We start from the raw sequence: 16,685 nt of genomic DNA on the forward strand, positions 1-16,685 counted from the left end.
GTTAGAAAAGGTCAAAACGGAATATAAATTTCTTTGATTTGATATCTCGTCATCAGTTTTGCTGAAGCAGGTCTTGACAAACAAACAATTAAACAAAGAGATAAGATTTCATTCTTTTCTAAGACACATGGAATATTGTCAACCTCATGTTTATTCAAGAATATATTGTTACGTGAAGAAAATTCAAACATTCAAGAAGATTCGTACTTGGAGATGGTGATGTGTACAAACGAGTTGAAAATTTATTTATAGTCAGGTTAAAAGTTTTGTTTATATTAATTGAGATTTAAAATTTTACATGATCCGTAGATTCCAATAACAATTGATAGTGAAGCTTCATAACTAAAAGTTTGATAAGTGAAAGTTGTGTTTGGTACGGATGTGAATGGTCAGATTGATACAACGGGATTTTGATAGTCCTAGTTTTCATACACTTTTAAAAAGAAGACAAAAAAAAGTTACATAGTAAACTATCGTTTACTTTTATGTAAACTGTAGTTGTAGTTTACAGCAAATGTGTGTATGATACTAAATTGAGGTGTATGGAAAAAATGACCCATTTTTATTCATGTGTTTCTTTAATACAGAAATGTAAGTTCATTCGGACGACTTGATTTGATGATGCAAATGAGAATAAATTGAAAAGAAAAGAAGAAGAAAAGTGATAAAATTTTGTTTTTGGTATAGTCAGTGTATTAGTATTAGAAGAAAATCATATTGCTTTGTAACAACTAATGCTTTTTCAAGATTTTTCTTGGGTTACTTTTTCTTGACATCAATGGTGAAACTACAAAGAATATCAGTAAACAACATATTTCTATAAATTAAGAATCTCAGTAACCACAAAGGAAAATCCATCAGAAGTGACAGTACGTTAAACATATTTTAAATTTCATATTCTAGGTGGTTTCTATGAAGTGAAAGTGATCAGTAGGAAATTCAGTGCTCCTGATACTCCTCAACAAAATGAAATAGCTGAAAGGCATAATATATAGAGCACTGATTGACATCGCTCTAGGTAGAATCAAACAGGCATAATAGAGCATTGACTGACATCGCTCTAGGTAGAATCAATCAACATTGCATGTTATATTCAAAATAGGATCTTGGTAGCCAAGACACAAACTAAAAGAGAAAATTTCCAAAATGACCCAAAAGTAGAGAGAGGAAAAAAAAAGATCTTATTTAAATCAAGATTCCCAAAACAACTCAACATATATGTACTGAGGCGATGGGTTGGGAAAATAAACGACAAGATTTTTTAACCAATAAAAAGTTGACAAGTGTAAAGGTTCTGACACACCAGACGAGATTTTTAAAATCTCGTCTGTTCCGTCCCTATTTTTAACTTAATTAACTTTTTAAAAAACCGTCTCTCTAGACGGTTTTTTTATGTTTCTCGTCTGGTCCGTTCATATTATTATTATTCCCAACTTCATCTTCATCTTCTTCATTTCATCTATATCTTCTTCATCTTCTTCTCGTCTGATAACAATGATGATCAAAATGTTTATAAAAATCAAAGCTTTATCAAGAAGCTTGAAACAGAGTGTGGTTTTCTTGATTTTCCTGTGCAAAGTGATGAGTGTTTGGGCTTATTGATTGAAAAAGAATGCCAGCAGTTTGTGAGGTTTCATTATTTGGAGAAAATAAGAAATGGGAACTTGGATTTGGCTGCAAGACAGCAAGCTGTTGACTGGATTAGAAAGGTTTGCTCATTCTTGAAGATATAGATGAAAATGAATGAAGATGAAGTTGGGAATAATAATAATATGAACGGACCAGACGAGAAACATAAAAAAACCGTCTGCAGAGACGGTTTTTTAAAAAGTTAATTAAGTTAAAAATAGGGACGGAACAGGCGAGATTTTTAAAAATCTCGTCTGGTGTGTCAGAACCTTTACACTTGTCAACTTTTGATTGGTTAAAAAATCTCATCGTTTATTTTCCCAACCCGTCGCCTCAGTACATATTTGTTGGGTTGTTTTGGGAATCTTCACTTAAATAGGATCTTTTTTTTCTCTCTCTCTACTTTTGAGTCATTTTGGGAATTTTCCCCAAACTAAAACCCTCTATTAGTTGTTTCACAATAACAATATATAACATCAAGCTTTTCAAACTCTTCAGACGCCTATGCACAATTTTAAACACAAAGGATAATTTAAAAAAATTTGAAGCAAAATCAGATAATGGTTATTTATTGAGTTATTCAATCATATCAAGTCTATATATATATATAAAAGAACTAGATCAATAAGGACTGAGGATTCTATCAATGATTCTAGATTTTTTTGCAATAGACTAGTCATATAGCATGAGCTTACCGTGCATCTAACAATGTTTCCAGTTCTTTTGTCAAATAGCTAGCTCTCACAAACTAGTCAACCGAAGTACAATTGAAAAGTTTGTCGAGAATCTCATGTGAAAATTTATCTTTACAATCACCAACAGATTACCAAGGGAGAGTTGTCATAATTTTTTTCGACCCCGCAGGCAACTAAAAAGCCAAGCTGGGTTTCTCACCAAAAATCTTATATTTACCATCATTGACATACTACGGAGGAAAAGTCAACATAACACAGTTCTCACACATTGTAATCAAGTTGGGATTTACGGCCATCGGTTGTTGGCAATCTATCATTGATAATCTCATCCTTCTAGGTTATGGTATTCGTTGGTGATTACCGAGGGACTGCGTAGAGTATTTCAAGCTTTTTTAAATATTAATAATAGTCCTGGGATAGAAAGGAGTGGCGTCACCACTTAGGGTAATTCAGAGTAAAAGTTTGGTCACGATGTAGAATTGCTCGGATCTTTGGTTACTTTTCTAAGTTAAAAAGAGACCCCCCCCCCCCACCCGGGTCCCCGGGTCTCAACAGAAGAAGAGTCGGAGTGTGAGAAGAACTAAGTTAGCCTAAGTCTAGTAAATGCTAGGGGGGTTGTTTACCTATCAATTATCTTCTAATCATTTAACTTTGTTAACTTTAGATTTTGTTTAATATGACAGATGTGTAATAGTTTTTAAACTCGTTTTCATTCATTACCCTTCATAATCATATGATCATCATCGGTCTTGCACGCATTTCAAATTCTTTCTTAAATCTTTTTTATTCCTTAGTGTGTAGAGTGAATCAATTCACTCATAAACTAAACTAGTACTTTATAAATGGCTTATAAAAGGAGTATTCAGGAGAGGAACTCTATAGGGGCGAGGAGGGGTCCCAACTCCTGGTTTTTTTGCTCAAAACTTCTAAATGACCCATATATTTTCAGTTCATATATTTCTAGTAATATTTTCAGACGAAAACGGATAACTTTTCACTACGTATAAAAATTTGTGGATGATTACAGGTCAGTTTATACTACCAAGCAAAAAATACCCGCGGTTGACGAGGGGAGGGGTAGTATTTCGCCCATGTACACACTTTGTTAAAACTTGCATCAAGTTAGAGAGGAGAGTACTCTCTAAATGGGTTTTATTTCTCTACTTCTTCAATTTCTTTTTCCTAAACATAGGAACATCGATCATCTCATCCATTGTAGCCTTGAGCACGTGAGCAATCTCTATCAGCACATACTACAGTCTGTTATACCCTCATACGAGTTCTTCATGGGAGAATCAAAATATGTTTTAAGTGACCCTTGTTAAGCACGAATAGTCAACCACAACCGGCAATGATTATTTGCTCATCATGTATACTACTTTATACTAGTATATTTCCCATGAAAAACGTAATCGTTCCATTATATCATTATTTGTTTTAATAAAATTATGACCCACCTTCGTACAACTTTGAGCTCAAAAACGCTTTTAAATAGTGCTCTTACCAATGTCAGGCTTTTTGTTTTTTATTTGGATATTTAGTACGTAGCCGATGATGTGATTAAGAAATAATGTAAACTGTCACCTTATGCGACCTAATGCTAGTAAAGCCTTACGTTCAAAAGGATGATGAGAGTTTGATCAAACGTTTCAAATTAAAAGACCAAAATAATAATCTAAAACTTTAGTGATCAAACAATACCTGTTGAGTAGTCTATTAATTTATTTTACCATTAATTCTTTCATAGACATTGAAGGAGGAGTAAAGATTTGATATAAGACTATCTCAAGTTCGAATCTAATTCAAACCTGTTTTTATCAAGGTGAACCTTTAGGGGATGGGTTCCCCACAACAAGAGATGGTAGGGTTGGGTCTTTGGCTATCCAGCACTGTCTCGTAGCTGACGTATGAGATTGTTTTTTGTCTTTAGGTTATCCCAAATAGCTGGTGGATTTTATTGATAGGTGGTCCAAAAATGATTAATTCATAAGCAAAAATTAGGGCCTACTTACATAAAGTAGCTTTTGTAAGACATAGAAACACCCTCCAATAAGAAGAAGGATACACATCATACCCATTATAACATATAAGTCATCATTCTTGAAAAGCAATTTTATTCAAAATCAAATAATAAATTGACCACTCTTGCTATCGTAAGCCAAAGACATTATTCGTGCTATTTGCTTCATATTGGCCACTTTTCACCTTCTATAAAGCCCTACCTCATCCATTCTATCCGCATTCTCTTACTATGATCATCCAACTAATGTACTACCATCCATAATATCAATTTGTTGTAAACAAATTCAAGAGTGATGGCAGGAAATTACTATTTAGCTCATGAATATGAAGACCATTCATATAACATCTCTACAAACTTCACTTCATTCCAAAACAATATGTCATCTTCTATCAATTTCCCAACAAATATACCTTACTATCATCAACCAAGTTTAAATCCTCAAATACCAATGGTTGCCTTGTGTCCACAATCTTCTTCTTTGAGTTACAATAATTCAAGCGCTTCAGACGAAGCGGATGAGAGCATCCCAAAGAGCATCAACGATGTAAGGAAGCAAAGGAGGATGATATCGAACCGGGAATCAGCTCGAAGGTCACGGATGAGAAAACTGAAGCAGTTAGACGAGCTATGCGCCCATGTTCGGTGGCTTAGGAGCGAGAACCATGGACTCATGGAGAAGTTGAACTTGTTCTTGGAGACTCATGCAAAGGTTATTCAAGAAAATGATAAGCTTAAGAAAGAAACCATGGAACTAAGGGAGTTGCTTGGTGAAGAACAACTAGCTACAACTTACACTACTTTGAGAGATCTTGATGATGATAATGAAGAGGTGTGTGTTCCTTCTTGCACCACTTTTCATCACAAGGCTCAATCCACTAATTAACACTCTTCTAATCTGTATCGTTGAGTTGATTACCAAATGGGTGCCTTTGTTAACTAACTAGGCTCAAATAAATAAAAAGGCCTTTTGAGTGATTGCATCATAATTTTGGATTATTTCTACGGGACTGAGATTTACAGTAGAAATATAGAATAACAATAATTACTTTAGTTGAATCAAAACTTTATAGTAATAATTAATAATTATTATAGTTTTATCATAATCATTCTAATTATTTATATGTTTCTCACTTTACCGTCTGTGTTTGATCCTAACACAATTTTTTATTTTGTTTGGTTGTTTATTTGATATTTTTTTTGTTTTATTTGGTGTGGATGCAACTATTAGTGATCGATTGTTTGACGTAACGAAGCATCCATCATGACCTTTTGAACACTCTAATTGAAAGAACCCACCTCGGACGTGGATAAGAGAAGCTATGTCATAAGCACATTCTTTTTAAATACGAAAATATGGCTCCCTAAAAATGTATTCACAATATATAATGTAGTCATTTCTCGTAGAACATTTTTGATGATAGATAGAGGACAAAGTATTTTAACCAACATAAAGTATATAATGAACTTTGATAAGCTTGAGATGCCTTGAGATGCCTTGTGGTTTTATGCTCTAATCCATGAATCCATGCATCATTATATTCTCTCCATGTTAAATGGAACAAAAGAATATTATAAAAAGTTACATCTTAAGAAAATACTAGGTAAAAGATTTGTATTTAACAACTGAGGATGTCGTTTTAGACGAAGATAATTCTTCTCTCGTCGCAATCTTGCTTTTATCTTCTGATCGGGCTAGGCAACTCTTCTGTTTCATCAAAAACAAAATCGGGATCATACATCTTTAAGTTTATTTTACAACGAGCATCTGACGAGACATGAGACGAAACTGTTTCAGCCAAAGTAGATGCTTTGGACCGTTGTCCACTATGAGGGAGCGAGACAGCCGTCCACTTTAATGAATTTACGTCCCGCCAAGCATCCCACGGTTCTGATCAAAGTAAACTACATTTTAATTAAAAATTAACTAAATAAAAATAAAACAGTCAACATAACAGGCCAATAACATTTCAAGACTTAGTAAAAATAAATAATGAAACCTAGAATTTAAATAAAAGAAATAATAAATCCTACAATTTAGTAATCTGCTGCACATTATTATAAATTCAAAGACAACGCGAGCATTATTGATTTATTTCCACATTCTCCCTCATAGTTTTTTTTTCTTCTTTTTCTCTTTAAATAATGATACCCTCTACTTTTTGAAGGAAAAAAGCGCCAAAGAAAGTGAGATAAAAAGTTCTACCAAACGTTTATATAAAGGGAAAATTATAAAAATAGTCCAAAATAAGAGAGATAAACTGAAAATAGTCTAAAGTAGAATCCATTCTGAAAATACTCCTCCCAAATCTATCTCCCACGTGAGATTGGGATTCGTGACGTGAGATTTGGGTATCCTATCACAAATTGACACGTGTCCTCTCACAGATAAAGTTTCATTTAAAGTTGACTTGGCCGATAGTTTTCAAGTGAAAATAGTTTTCTGAAAAACCATAGGTTTGGAATGAAAGTTGTCCGTCACGTAAAGTTTCAAAGTTATCGTTATCCGCGTTTTTTTGAAATGCATCTCCTCGGACGCATTCCAAATGTATTTCGTCAGCTACGTTAAATTTCAAAAAAGTTGGAAAAAAAACGATACGTTTACAAAAAACATAGTATTTGTACGATGATTTTTAATAAAGTAAAAAAAAACCGATTAGTTTACAAAAAAGTTTAATACAAACGATAATTTAGCTCTGAATTTTATCTTCTCAGTTGATTTTCATTAAAGTTTTATAAAAATCCGAAAAATTTGTATTTTCCTTAAATGTTCTCCCACTTCAACCAAATTATATTGTAGAACAATGAATTCAAGAGAGGTGATCAGGTTGAAGTTATTGATCTGGGTGATGGGTTTGACGGATCGTATTATGATGGCAACATAATGTCCCGGGTTGGCAAGAAGACGTATATCGTTCAGTTCCGTACCCTGCTAGAAGTCGATCAGTCTGGGTTTCTTAGAGAGTTTGTTACGGCCCACAAAATAAGGCCAAAGCCTAATGATGTGGTTGTTACTGACTTTGCACTCGGCCAGAAGGTTGATGTTTTTGCCAACGATGGTTGGTGGGTTGGTCGAATTGCTAGCAAAATCGGGGAAACTGAGTATCTGGTCCATTTTGACAGCACCAACCAGGATATCATCTACCCGTTTGCTAACAACCGCGTTCATCAAGATTGGGATGCTACAAATGATGTTTGGATGTACACCCACGACTGAAGAATGTTGGTTGAAGTTTATGTTGTTTTTATGCATGTTTTGATGTAGTTACCATGGCTTATGTAATGTTTTAGCACTAAGTTTTCAAAAACCCATCGGGTTCAATATATTTGTAACAAAAGTCACCGGATCTTACAACGTGGGCCCAATTTACACGAAAATGATAACTTTCATTATAAAACCATCGAAAAAGATGAGTTTCTCATTGGATCTGACAACTCTAATTTCAACGCAAAAAAAGATGAGTTTCATGTCAAAATTTATCTTTTTCATAAGTCTATTCTTTTTAGGCAAAATCCGATTATTTTCATAAAAATTATATCGAAAATACAACTTTGTAACTACTCTGACAACACGTCATTTTAGGCAAAAACAGACGAAATTCATTTGGAATGCGTCCGAGGAGATACATTTCAAAAAAAACGCGGATAACGATGACTTTGAAACTTCACGTGACGGACAACTTTCATTCCAAACCTATGGTTTTTCTGAAAACTATTTTCACTTGAAAACTATCGGCCAAGTCAAATTTCAATGAAACTTTATCTGTGAGAGGACACGTGTCAGTTTGTGATAGGATACCCAAATCTCACGTCACGAATCCCAATCTCACGTGGGAGATAGATTTGGGAGGACTATTTTCAGAATGGATTCTACTTTGGACTATTTTCAGTTTATCTCTCTTATTTGGACTATTTTCATAATTTTCTCTTATATAAAACATAAATGAAAGAAGTTTATTATTTTCCAAAACATAAAGTATATACTCATAACCGAATTCAAATGTAGTGATAGAAATTTGGGTTTTTTTAATGGAGACCCAGATTCAATTTCTATACACAACACTTTGAGAGGGGTGGGAGAGGTATGAGTGGCTCAATGAAGGGCCTGGATTTTTGTAATCCTTAGTTCGATCTTGAGTGGATCTGAGTTTTACCATCAGTAAGTCGGGCTGGTGGGTTTTTCCTGAAACTGAAGATAACTTTGGTACTTAAGGGCTTTATATAGCTAGGTTAACCCATTGGGTCACCCGTATAAAATACCATGAATAATCATTATGCTCCATGCACTAAGATAACCTAGATATTAACTAGAGAGTGGAGACTTAGGGACTGTTTGGTTCATTCAGATCTGAATGAACATCTGTCCCATTCAGCAACACCAGTAAGTCTGAATGATTCAGACCTAATTTTAACCATTCAAATGTTTTCCTGTATTGAAACCAAACAGTCTGAAGTCTGAATGAATCAGATGTTAATAAACAACCCCTTAAATAAAAAATAAAAAGACCGTAGCTAAAATATTAATCTTAACAAAACCAAGATTATATAGTCAAACAGATAATGAGAGCGTCTATTTAATTTTTTTATTTTTATTAAATTATTAAAAAATCGACCTAATCCAAATCATAATCTATATGAGATTTTCAAAAATATTAATTGAAAGCCGACCTCGAGGAATCAAAGAATAACAGACGAATTCACAAAAAGAATTTAATTATGTAAATCGAAAACTTAACATTATTATCACACGAATTGGAAAGCCTTATGAAAACCCTAATGTTCTTGTAGAATTTATAGCCGGACAACTAAAAAATAGTGTTTCTTTTCGTAAAACGATGAAAAAGGTTATAGAATAAACTAAAGAAGCAAATACAAAAGGAATTCAAGTGCAAATTGCATGGCGTATCCACGAAAAAGAAATTGCGTGTGTTGAATGAATCAGAGAGGGTAGGGTTCAACTACAAACCATTCAAGCTAAAATTGATTATTGTTCATATACAGTTCGAACAATCTATGGGGTATTTTGAGCATGATTGGGATTGAGTTTCCAAACAACTTATTGACTTTTTCAAAAAGTCATTTTGAAAAACCTGAATTTGTGGCTTTAAGAAAACTATTTTTTGACCCTTTCAAAAAACTAAAATAAAAATAATTTTTGTAATGACCAAACACTTTTTAGCTTACTGGGTCTTTCAAAAACCCAATAAGCCAATAAGATATTTTAAAACTCAATCCCAAACATATTCAAAATTTTGAATATTTATAGAATGTGGATAATAAACTTTTATTTCCCTTTGCATTCTATCCAACGATGGAAAAGAAATTGATAAATTCGTTTATTCTTTTTTTTTTTATGTTCAATAACAAAAAACGAACAATTATTACGACTACTATTGTAATTTTTTTTTTTTTTGAAAATTTCTAAAATAGTCACGCTAATCCCCTTGTTTCTATTGTTGCCCATGATACGCAATGAATAACCCAAGATAGCCACTCAAGAAAATTTCTAAGATAGTCGATGGTTCTTTTACGGCCTTCGACGGTTTTTGTTTTGTTACCTGATGAAGCAAAACTCAAGACAAGTAACATTGTGCCACGTGTATCTAAAATCCGCCAACGGTTTATCATTTTGGTCGGCTGGTAGTTTATTAGTTTAGCATGATTTTTTTTAAATGAAGTGATAAGTGTTTAATATCTTTTAAATGTTTTGTATTTTTTATTTGTTATAATTAAATTAGTTAACTATTAATAACAACAAAATTAACTATTTAATGTTTAGTTTATTATTATTATTTACTTTTTAAAAAGTTTATTTTTTTATCTAAAAAAGACATTCACTACTAACTCATTTCACCCACCTAAGTACTCTACCAGAGGATGTGATAGGGAAAAAATCGTCATTCCATACCAAACATTTTTATTATTCAATATTTTTTAACAAAAATTATTAAAAAAAATTAAAAAGTAAAACTAATAACAATACAAATAAAAATAATAATAGTAATGATAAACTAAACCTTAAACAACTAATTGTGATTATTAATAGTTAATTAATTTAATTAAAAAATAGAATATAAAATACAAAATATAAAACATTTAAAATATATAACACACTTAACCTTAATTCTAAATTGAAAAAAAAATCCTATCAAACTTATAAACCGTCGACCCAACCAAACTAATAAATCGTTAACTGGCGCTTATTGAGTGGTTATTTTGAGGTTTTTTTATTTTTATTTAATTTATTTTTTTACACGAATTTTGATTGTTTATTAGTTTGATTTGTCATAATAAGCTTATTCGGTTTCCTTAAATGAACTATTTCCTAATAAACAATTTTGGAGTATTATACTTAATCAAACATATTCCTAAACCCTAAGATAATCTGGAAACTCAGCTCCCATCTCTAAAAAATTCGTTCATAATGGTTAATGGTGTTTTCTTCAAGAACTTTCATCTTTCGGTTTGACTTTCAAGCTTCAAGACCTTTTGACTCGTGTTTCCTCATTGTTCCATTCATCTTCCGGGTAAGTTGTCTTCACGAAAACATTTATTTTTGTATAACTAAGAATCCCTCAATCAATTTTACCGATTAACGAGGTTTTGTCAGTCAACTGCTCTCTGGCCCGTTTTAGGGCATAATAGTCAAAATATTTGACTCTCTGATTTCTATATCTTCTGATCGGAATTGGCTTTTAGGCCAGAAGACTTTTTATGTTTGTTTTGAAATTTTGAGTGTACTAGTTGAACCAGACTTCCGACTCGAAGTTCGGATTCTGAACAGTACCAACTCGCTTAAATCGTTTAAAATCTCATAACTTGAGTTTTATACACCCGTTTGATCTGATTCCAGTGGCTATATTCTCGTTTTTAATTATAGTTTACTATCTAAATGTTTTAGGTCAGTTTATGTCGGTTCAGTCAGCTCGCTTAAGGCTCGTGACCCTTTTAATATCTTTGTTTTATCGTTTAGCTCACCTGAATATTAAGGTGAGTAATCACTCCTCTATTTTACTTGTTTTCAAACGTTTTGTGTACTTATGCGTACCTGTTAATTACTTACATATTTATCATATACTCATTAGTAAACTGTGATCTTTGTGTGTGTATCAATTGAATGACTATTTGCTATTTGATAACATGTTTATTTGTTTATTTTATTGCATTCGGATGGGTCCATCATAATCACATTATAGTATGATCATACGACTGTCATAGTGGCCAAAGCCCGATTAGTAAGGCAATGGTTTCACCGACACTCATTATTTACTTAATTTGATTGTTTATACTCACATAACAGTTTTGCTCTTAATATATATATATATATATATATATATATATATATATATATATATTATTGTTTGTGTCAAAACTGATGATTATTTGCTCATCATGTGTCGTTGACAAAGTATCTATTTGTACGCATTTGCAGGTTTTCAGTTAACTTGTTTATCAATGTAAAGAACACATAGAGATGACCTTTAAGATTAAAATATATACAAGGTTATTGTAACATCATAAATTTCCATTATTAATATAAGATATTATTTACGTTGTAAGAATTAAGTTTGGTTAATAAATAAATAAAATATTATTTATGTTGTCGGAATTATTTATTCAGGAATAAATAATTAATTAGTAATTTGAATAATGAAAGAGAACGGTAGGCCTTAGAGAATTAGACGTGGTGGAATTATAGACTTAAGATAAATATGGCCCTAAGGTCCATGGGCTTAAGGAATATAAATACACCTTAAGCCCTAAATCCTTTCCATCTCTATCATTCTACACCTTAGCCTACACACACTTAAGCCAAACACTCTCTACACTATTCTATTCAACGATCCAAGACCAACCGAAGGTAAGAAATCATTTATCTCAGCTGACCCAACATTTTAGAACTCGACACCGCAGCCCCGGATGCCAAACGAGCCGTTTGGATCTAGATATACTTTTATCGGGTGTTTAATCCATCAAAAACGAGCTTAAAGGTAACCTTAGCATGGATCCGGACCACTCAAAGCTACCTGGACCATAAACAATCAAAATCCGGTCAATCGTGGTGGTTCACGATGGCTGATGGTGCCGAAATCGTTGAAAACCCCTAAATACGCGTTAAAGATGAGCTAAGCCGGATATGTGCCAAGCATATAAGTATGGGCGCATATGTATATACGGGTGTATATGTGCAAGTGTACATATGTGGCGTATATGTCCAAGTGTACATATGCGGCGCATATGTCACTTAACCCCAGCCAGGGGCTCTGCGCCTTGGAACCCTCTAGGGGCTGTCACCCCTAGAACCCCGCTGCCAGGGGCGCTGCCTCCGTACTCCTGTTAGCTAGGGGTTTCATTAACCTAGAAATATGATATAGTTAGGAGTAGTTAAGTGATGCTTGTTAATTGCTACATAGTTAGTCATGCCAGTTGATAAGAGGTGTGACCATAAACTTAGAGAGGAACATGACACAATTGAGTTTCTAACCCCATTCTCTTTCCCTTGTTATGTTTTCGGGGATGTGTGCATACTCCCATGTGTTTAGTTAATACACTTACTTTAAGTGATAAGTGTATGTTGTACGAATGTTTATAAATGATATTTGAATGATATAAGAAAAGGTAAGAGTATGTACGTAGATGTATACGAATATATATATATATATATATATATATATATATATATATATATATATATATATATATATATATATATATATATAACAAAGTATTTATGGTTGTATGCTTAAAGGGTTGCAGACCCTAATAATAATTGCGAATGTTACAGGGTTGCAGACCCTAATAATATCCGCGAAGGTTACATGGTTGCATATCCTAGTACTATCTGTGAAGGTTAAAGAGTTACAGACCCAAATAATATATGCGAAGGTTACAGGGTTGCAGACCATACTAGGCATGAGCTGAGAATACTCTAAAAAAGCATAATGTTTATTTATTCAAAGACCAATAATTTAAGCTAATTAGAGCATTCTCGTCACTTCCCCTATCTCCAAATCCAAAATGACACTAAATTTACTGCTTTTTCACCCTTATGTTACACTTTTATCATTATTTCTTTTCTCTCCTATACTCATAATCACTTTCAAAAAAAATATATCTAAAAAAATTAAGGTGTTATATGAACTTTTCAATTATATAGAAAAATTACAACATGTTCTCTCTCATTAACTCAAAACTTCTTAAACCACTACCTATATTATAAAAACTTCCTCATACACTATTTGATGGATGAAATGAGAATGCGCTTGCACTAATAACCCTTCAAGAGGTAAATGGACTAAATTTCCCTCACGTGAGTTACACACGACTAGAATCAACGAAAAAAACTAATCGTCGTTAGTGAAAAGCATAATTGCGCAACTTTTTTTAAATATAAAAGACGATTTTTTACATTTCTAAAGGTAAAGGACAACCACTGAAAATTTTTGTAAACGTAAGAGAATTCTCATCCCTTCCCGTATATTCAAATAAAAAATTAAACTAAAAATCACTACACTTTCTCTTTTCTTTTTAATAAAATAATATTTTTTACACTTTTATCATTACTTTTTCTCTTTCCTTCACTCACAAACACTTTCAAAAAATATTAAAAAATTCATATGGTGCTATAGTAACTTTTCAAATATACTAAAAAATCACTTTGTTTTATGTTTCATCCCCTCATAACACCTTAAATAACTCCCTAGTTATATAACTCCACTAACATAATAAAGTGGATAGGATGGTAATGCTCTAAAGGACGGAAAATGCAGTTTTTTACTTTTAACTCTTGATAATACTTTTTGTTATAAGTACAAGTTTATTTTTTTCTTTAATTTTAAACAAATTCACATTTTTTTATAAAAATAAAAACTCGAGGGATTTTAATATAAAAAAAAATGTTGAGAAACTTTTATGTGAAAAAAATGTAAAGTACACTGATTTTTATGGCATTTTTCTTTACAATAACAACATACAACTTAAAATAAAGTTTTTATTCTATATTATAGCAATACTTATGTCAAATTAAATTAATAAATAAAATAAGTTACTGATTTTATAATGTAATTTAAAATTCTGATTTTGTAATGTAATTTTAAAAAATGAAATATAAACTATATGAAAAGAAAATTTATATTAAAAAGTAATGAAGAACTATTTTTTTTTTGTTTAGATATAAATAAATAGTTAACATGTGTATATGTTTTCATATTTTACCTTTTAGTTTTTTTTAACGGATAAGTGCAACTTGTTGTCGAAAACTCCGAGAGGCTTACAACCCACATACAATTCACCTTCACAAGTTCAAATCCTCAGTCTTAAAAGTTAATTTAATTCCATCAATAAGTGAATTTCTTTTAACCTTCTTGAAAAAAAAATATATATATTTTTATTTGAATACAATTAACAAGGAACATATTGCCAAATATAACTCATAGTTATTATACACTTAAGAGTTGAGATCAAAAGTTCAACACCTAACCCAACTGATTCGTCATGATTGTTATATATACCAGATGGGAAGAGGCATATATATTATTCAAACCATACATGTTACCATTACACTTAGATGATACTAATATTATTAGTGACTATTCCTTATATGCCAAAAAATGGGGAAGCATTCAGTGTTATGTTGTGAATTCTGTCAAATTGATACATTGATGAAGGGTGCGGATGAATACTAAAGGGCCTAGATATGACAAAACCTGTCTTGTATTGGCAAAGCCATATAAAGAGGCAATGGAGAAATTGTGGTGGTAATTGTTTGGCCTTTATTTAGTGCTTGATTTGACTACCATAACAAGCAAAACATTTGAAAAAAGAAGACTCCACTACGCATGTTACCCTGACGTAGGGATAACCACACCGGTACCGACTGGTATTGATCTTGATTTTCTTAAAAACTTGGTACGGTGTTCGCAGGCCCGTCTCAACGTTCTCGGAGGCCTAAAACTAACTAAAATGTTGAGGTCTTTTTATTTTCTTTTCTTTACGCGGATAGTACTTGAGAGTACACAAAAATTATAGAATATGGATGATATGTCGTGATAATTGATATGAAGGAATCATCCTTAGCTTGTGGCTCATCATTGAGTTACTAATTCTAAAAGAACTCTACTTTCAAAATCTCATAATACATAACTCTTATTTAAGATGGAGGGGATAAATCTGGAGGCCTAAAGCCATTGTCTCATTTAGCTTACCCATGAGACGGCTATGGGTGTTCGGTATCGGTATCGTAGGCGAAAATTCATTAAGCACCGATACTGAACCGAACCGTACAGGTAGCAACAGTTCAGATTATATGATAAATTATAATCAAAATGCAAAGATCAATCTTCAGGTGATGTCTCGTTTCACGTGAATTAAAGGTTCATATCCCACTGTTGAAAAGATAATTATGCCAATTCAACTTTTCAGGTTTCACTGTTGATATATACGTCGGTGCAAAAATGGCATGACTTATGAAGCTAAAGTTGAAGTGTTCCATCAGAATAAGCATTTATACCAAAATAGAAACAGCAGTTAATTTTTTTTTGAACGGTTTTAGTGCAACTGGTTGTTAGGGATTTTGAAGGCTTACCACCTGCATACAACTCACCTTTCCTGAGTTCGAATCCGTCGTCGTTCTCCCCTATTAATGGCATACACATGTTGGAATTGAAATAGGACCTAGGTTCCCACAAAATTCTTGTCATATGTGTGATTCAAACTCTGGTGCATCCTCTATGCCTCACGATTAAACAAAATTCTTGTCATATGCGTGATTCGAACTCTGGTGCATCCTCTATGCCTCACGGTTAACAGTTAACCCAACTAGCATTTGTCAACTGAGCCCAAGATCATTGACAAATAGTAGTGAATTCCCTTAAAGGAGTAATGAAATAAATCTAAAGAGGGAATTTAAATTACAGCCCTAAAAATATATTAAAGAACATAAAAAAATAAAGTAATCTAAATGAAACCCGAATTTAAGAACAAATATAGATAGATGATGATTCATAGATGACTAGATGAGATTAGGAAATAGAGATTTCTAAGGCTGTTAATTTTCTTTACTGTTCAGGTGTGGCGTATAGGTGGTTTTTTTTGGAATTCTGAAAAAAAAAAGGTTTTTAGTTTTTGTTTTTGGACCTGGTCATAAACATCCCAGAGCCGTCATCGAGATTTCAAGTGTCCTAGACGAATATAAGAAATGCGTCCAATATAAACTTTTTTTTCAAAACACATTTATAAATTTGTTGATTGCTAAATTTATAGAATCCAGACACAACCCGATTTAAATTACTAATTTCTATACATTTACATAAGTTAAGTTTTGCATTTTTTTAAAATCAAAA

The 16,685-nt window shown here is 32.4% G+C and overlaps 1 protein-coding gene and 1 pseudogene across 1 annotated transcript; both read left to right on the forward strand.

Annotated features, from left to right (window-relative positions):
• The first annotated feature begins 4,394 nt into the window (after positions 1 to 4,394).
• LOC143636770 (basic leucine zipper 43 pseudogene) lies at positions 4,395 to 5,332 on the forward strand (annotated as a pseudogene).
• Positions 5,333 to 7,228: 1,896 nt separating this feature from the next.
• LOC143636774 (protein AGENET DOMAIN (AGD)-CONTAINING P1-like) lies at positions 7,229 to 7,561 on the forward strand. Its single transcript, XM_077104284.1, has one exon. It carries the CDS (start codon positions 7,229 to 7,231, stop codon positions 7,559 to 7,561), a length of 333 nt encoding a protein of 110 aa, XP_076960399.1.
• The last annotated feature ends 9,124 nt before the right edge of the window (positions 7,562 to 16,685 follow it).

Source organism: Bidens hawaiensis, unplaced genomic scaffold (assembly GCF_021521415.1).
Source record: "Bidens hawaiensis isolate Kalapana, Puna unplaced genomic scaffold, B.hawaiensis_p1.1 tig00008043_1, whole genome shotgun sequence".
Classification (NCBI taxonomy): domain Eukaryota; kingdom Viridiplantae; phylum Streptophyta; class Magnoliopsida; order Asterales; family Asteraceae; genus Bidens; species Bidens hawaiensis.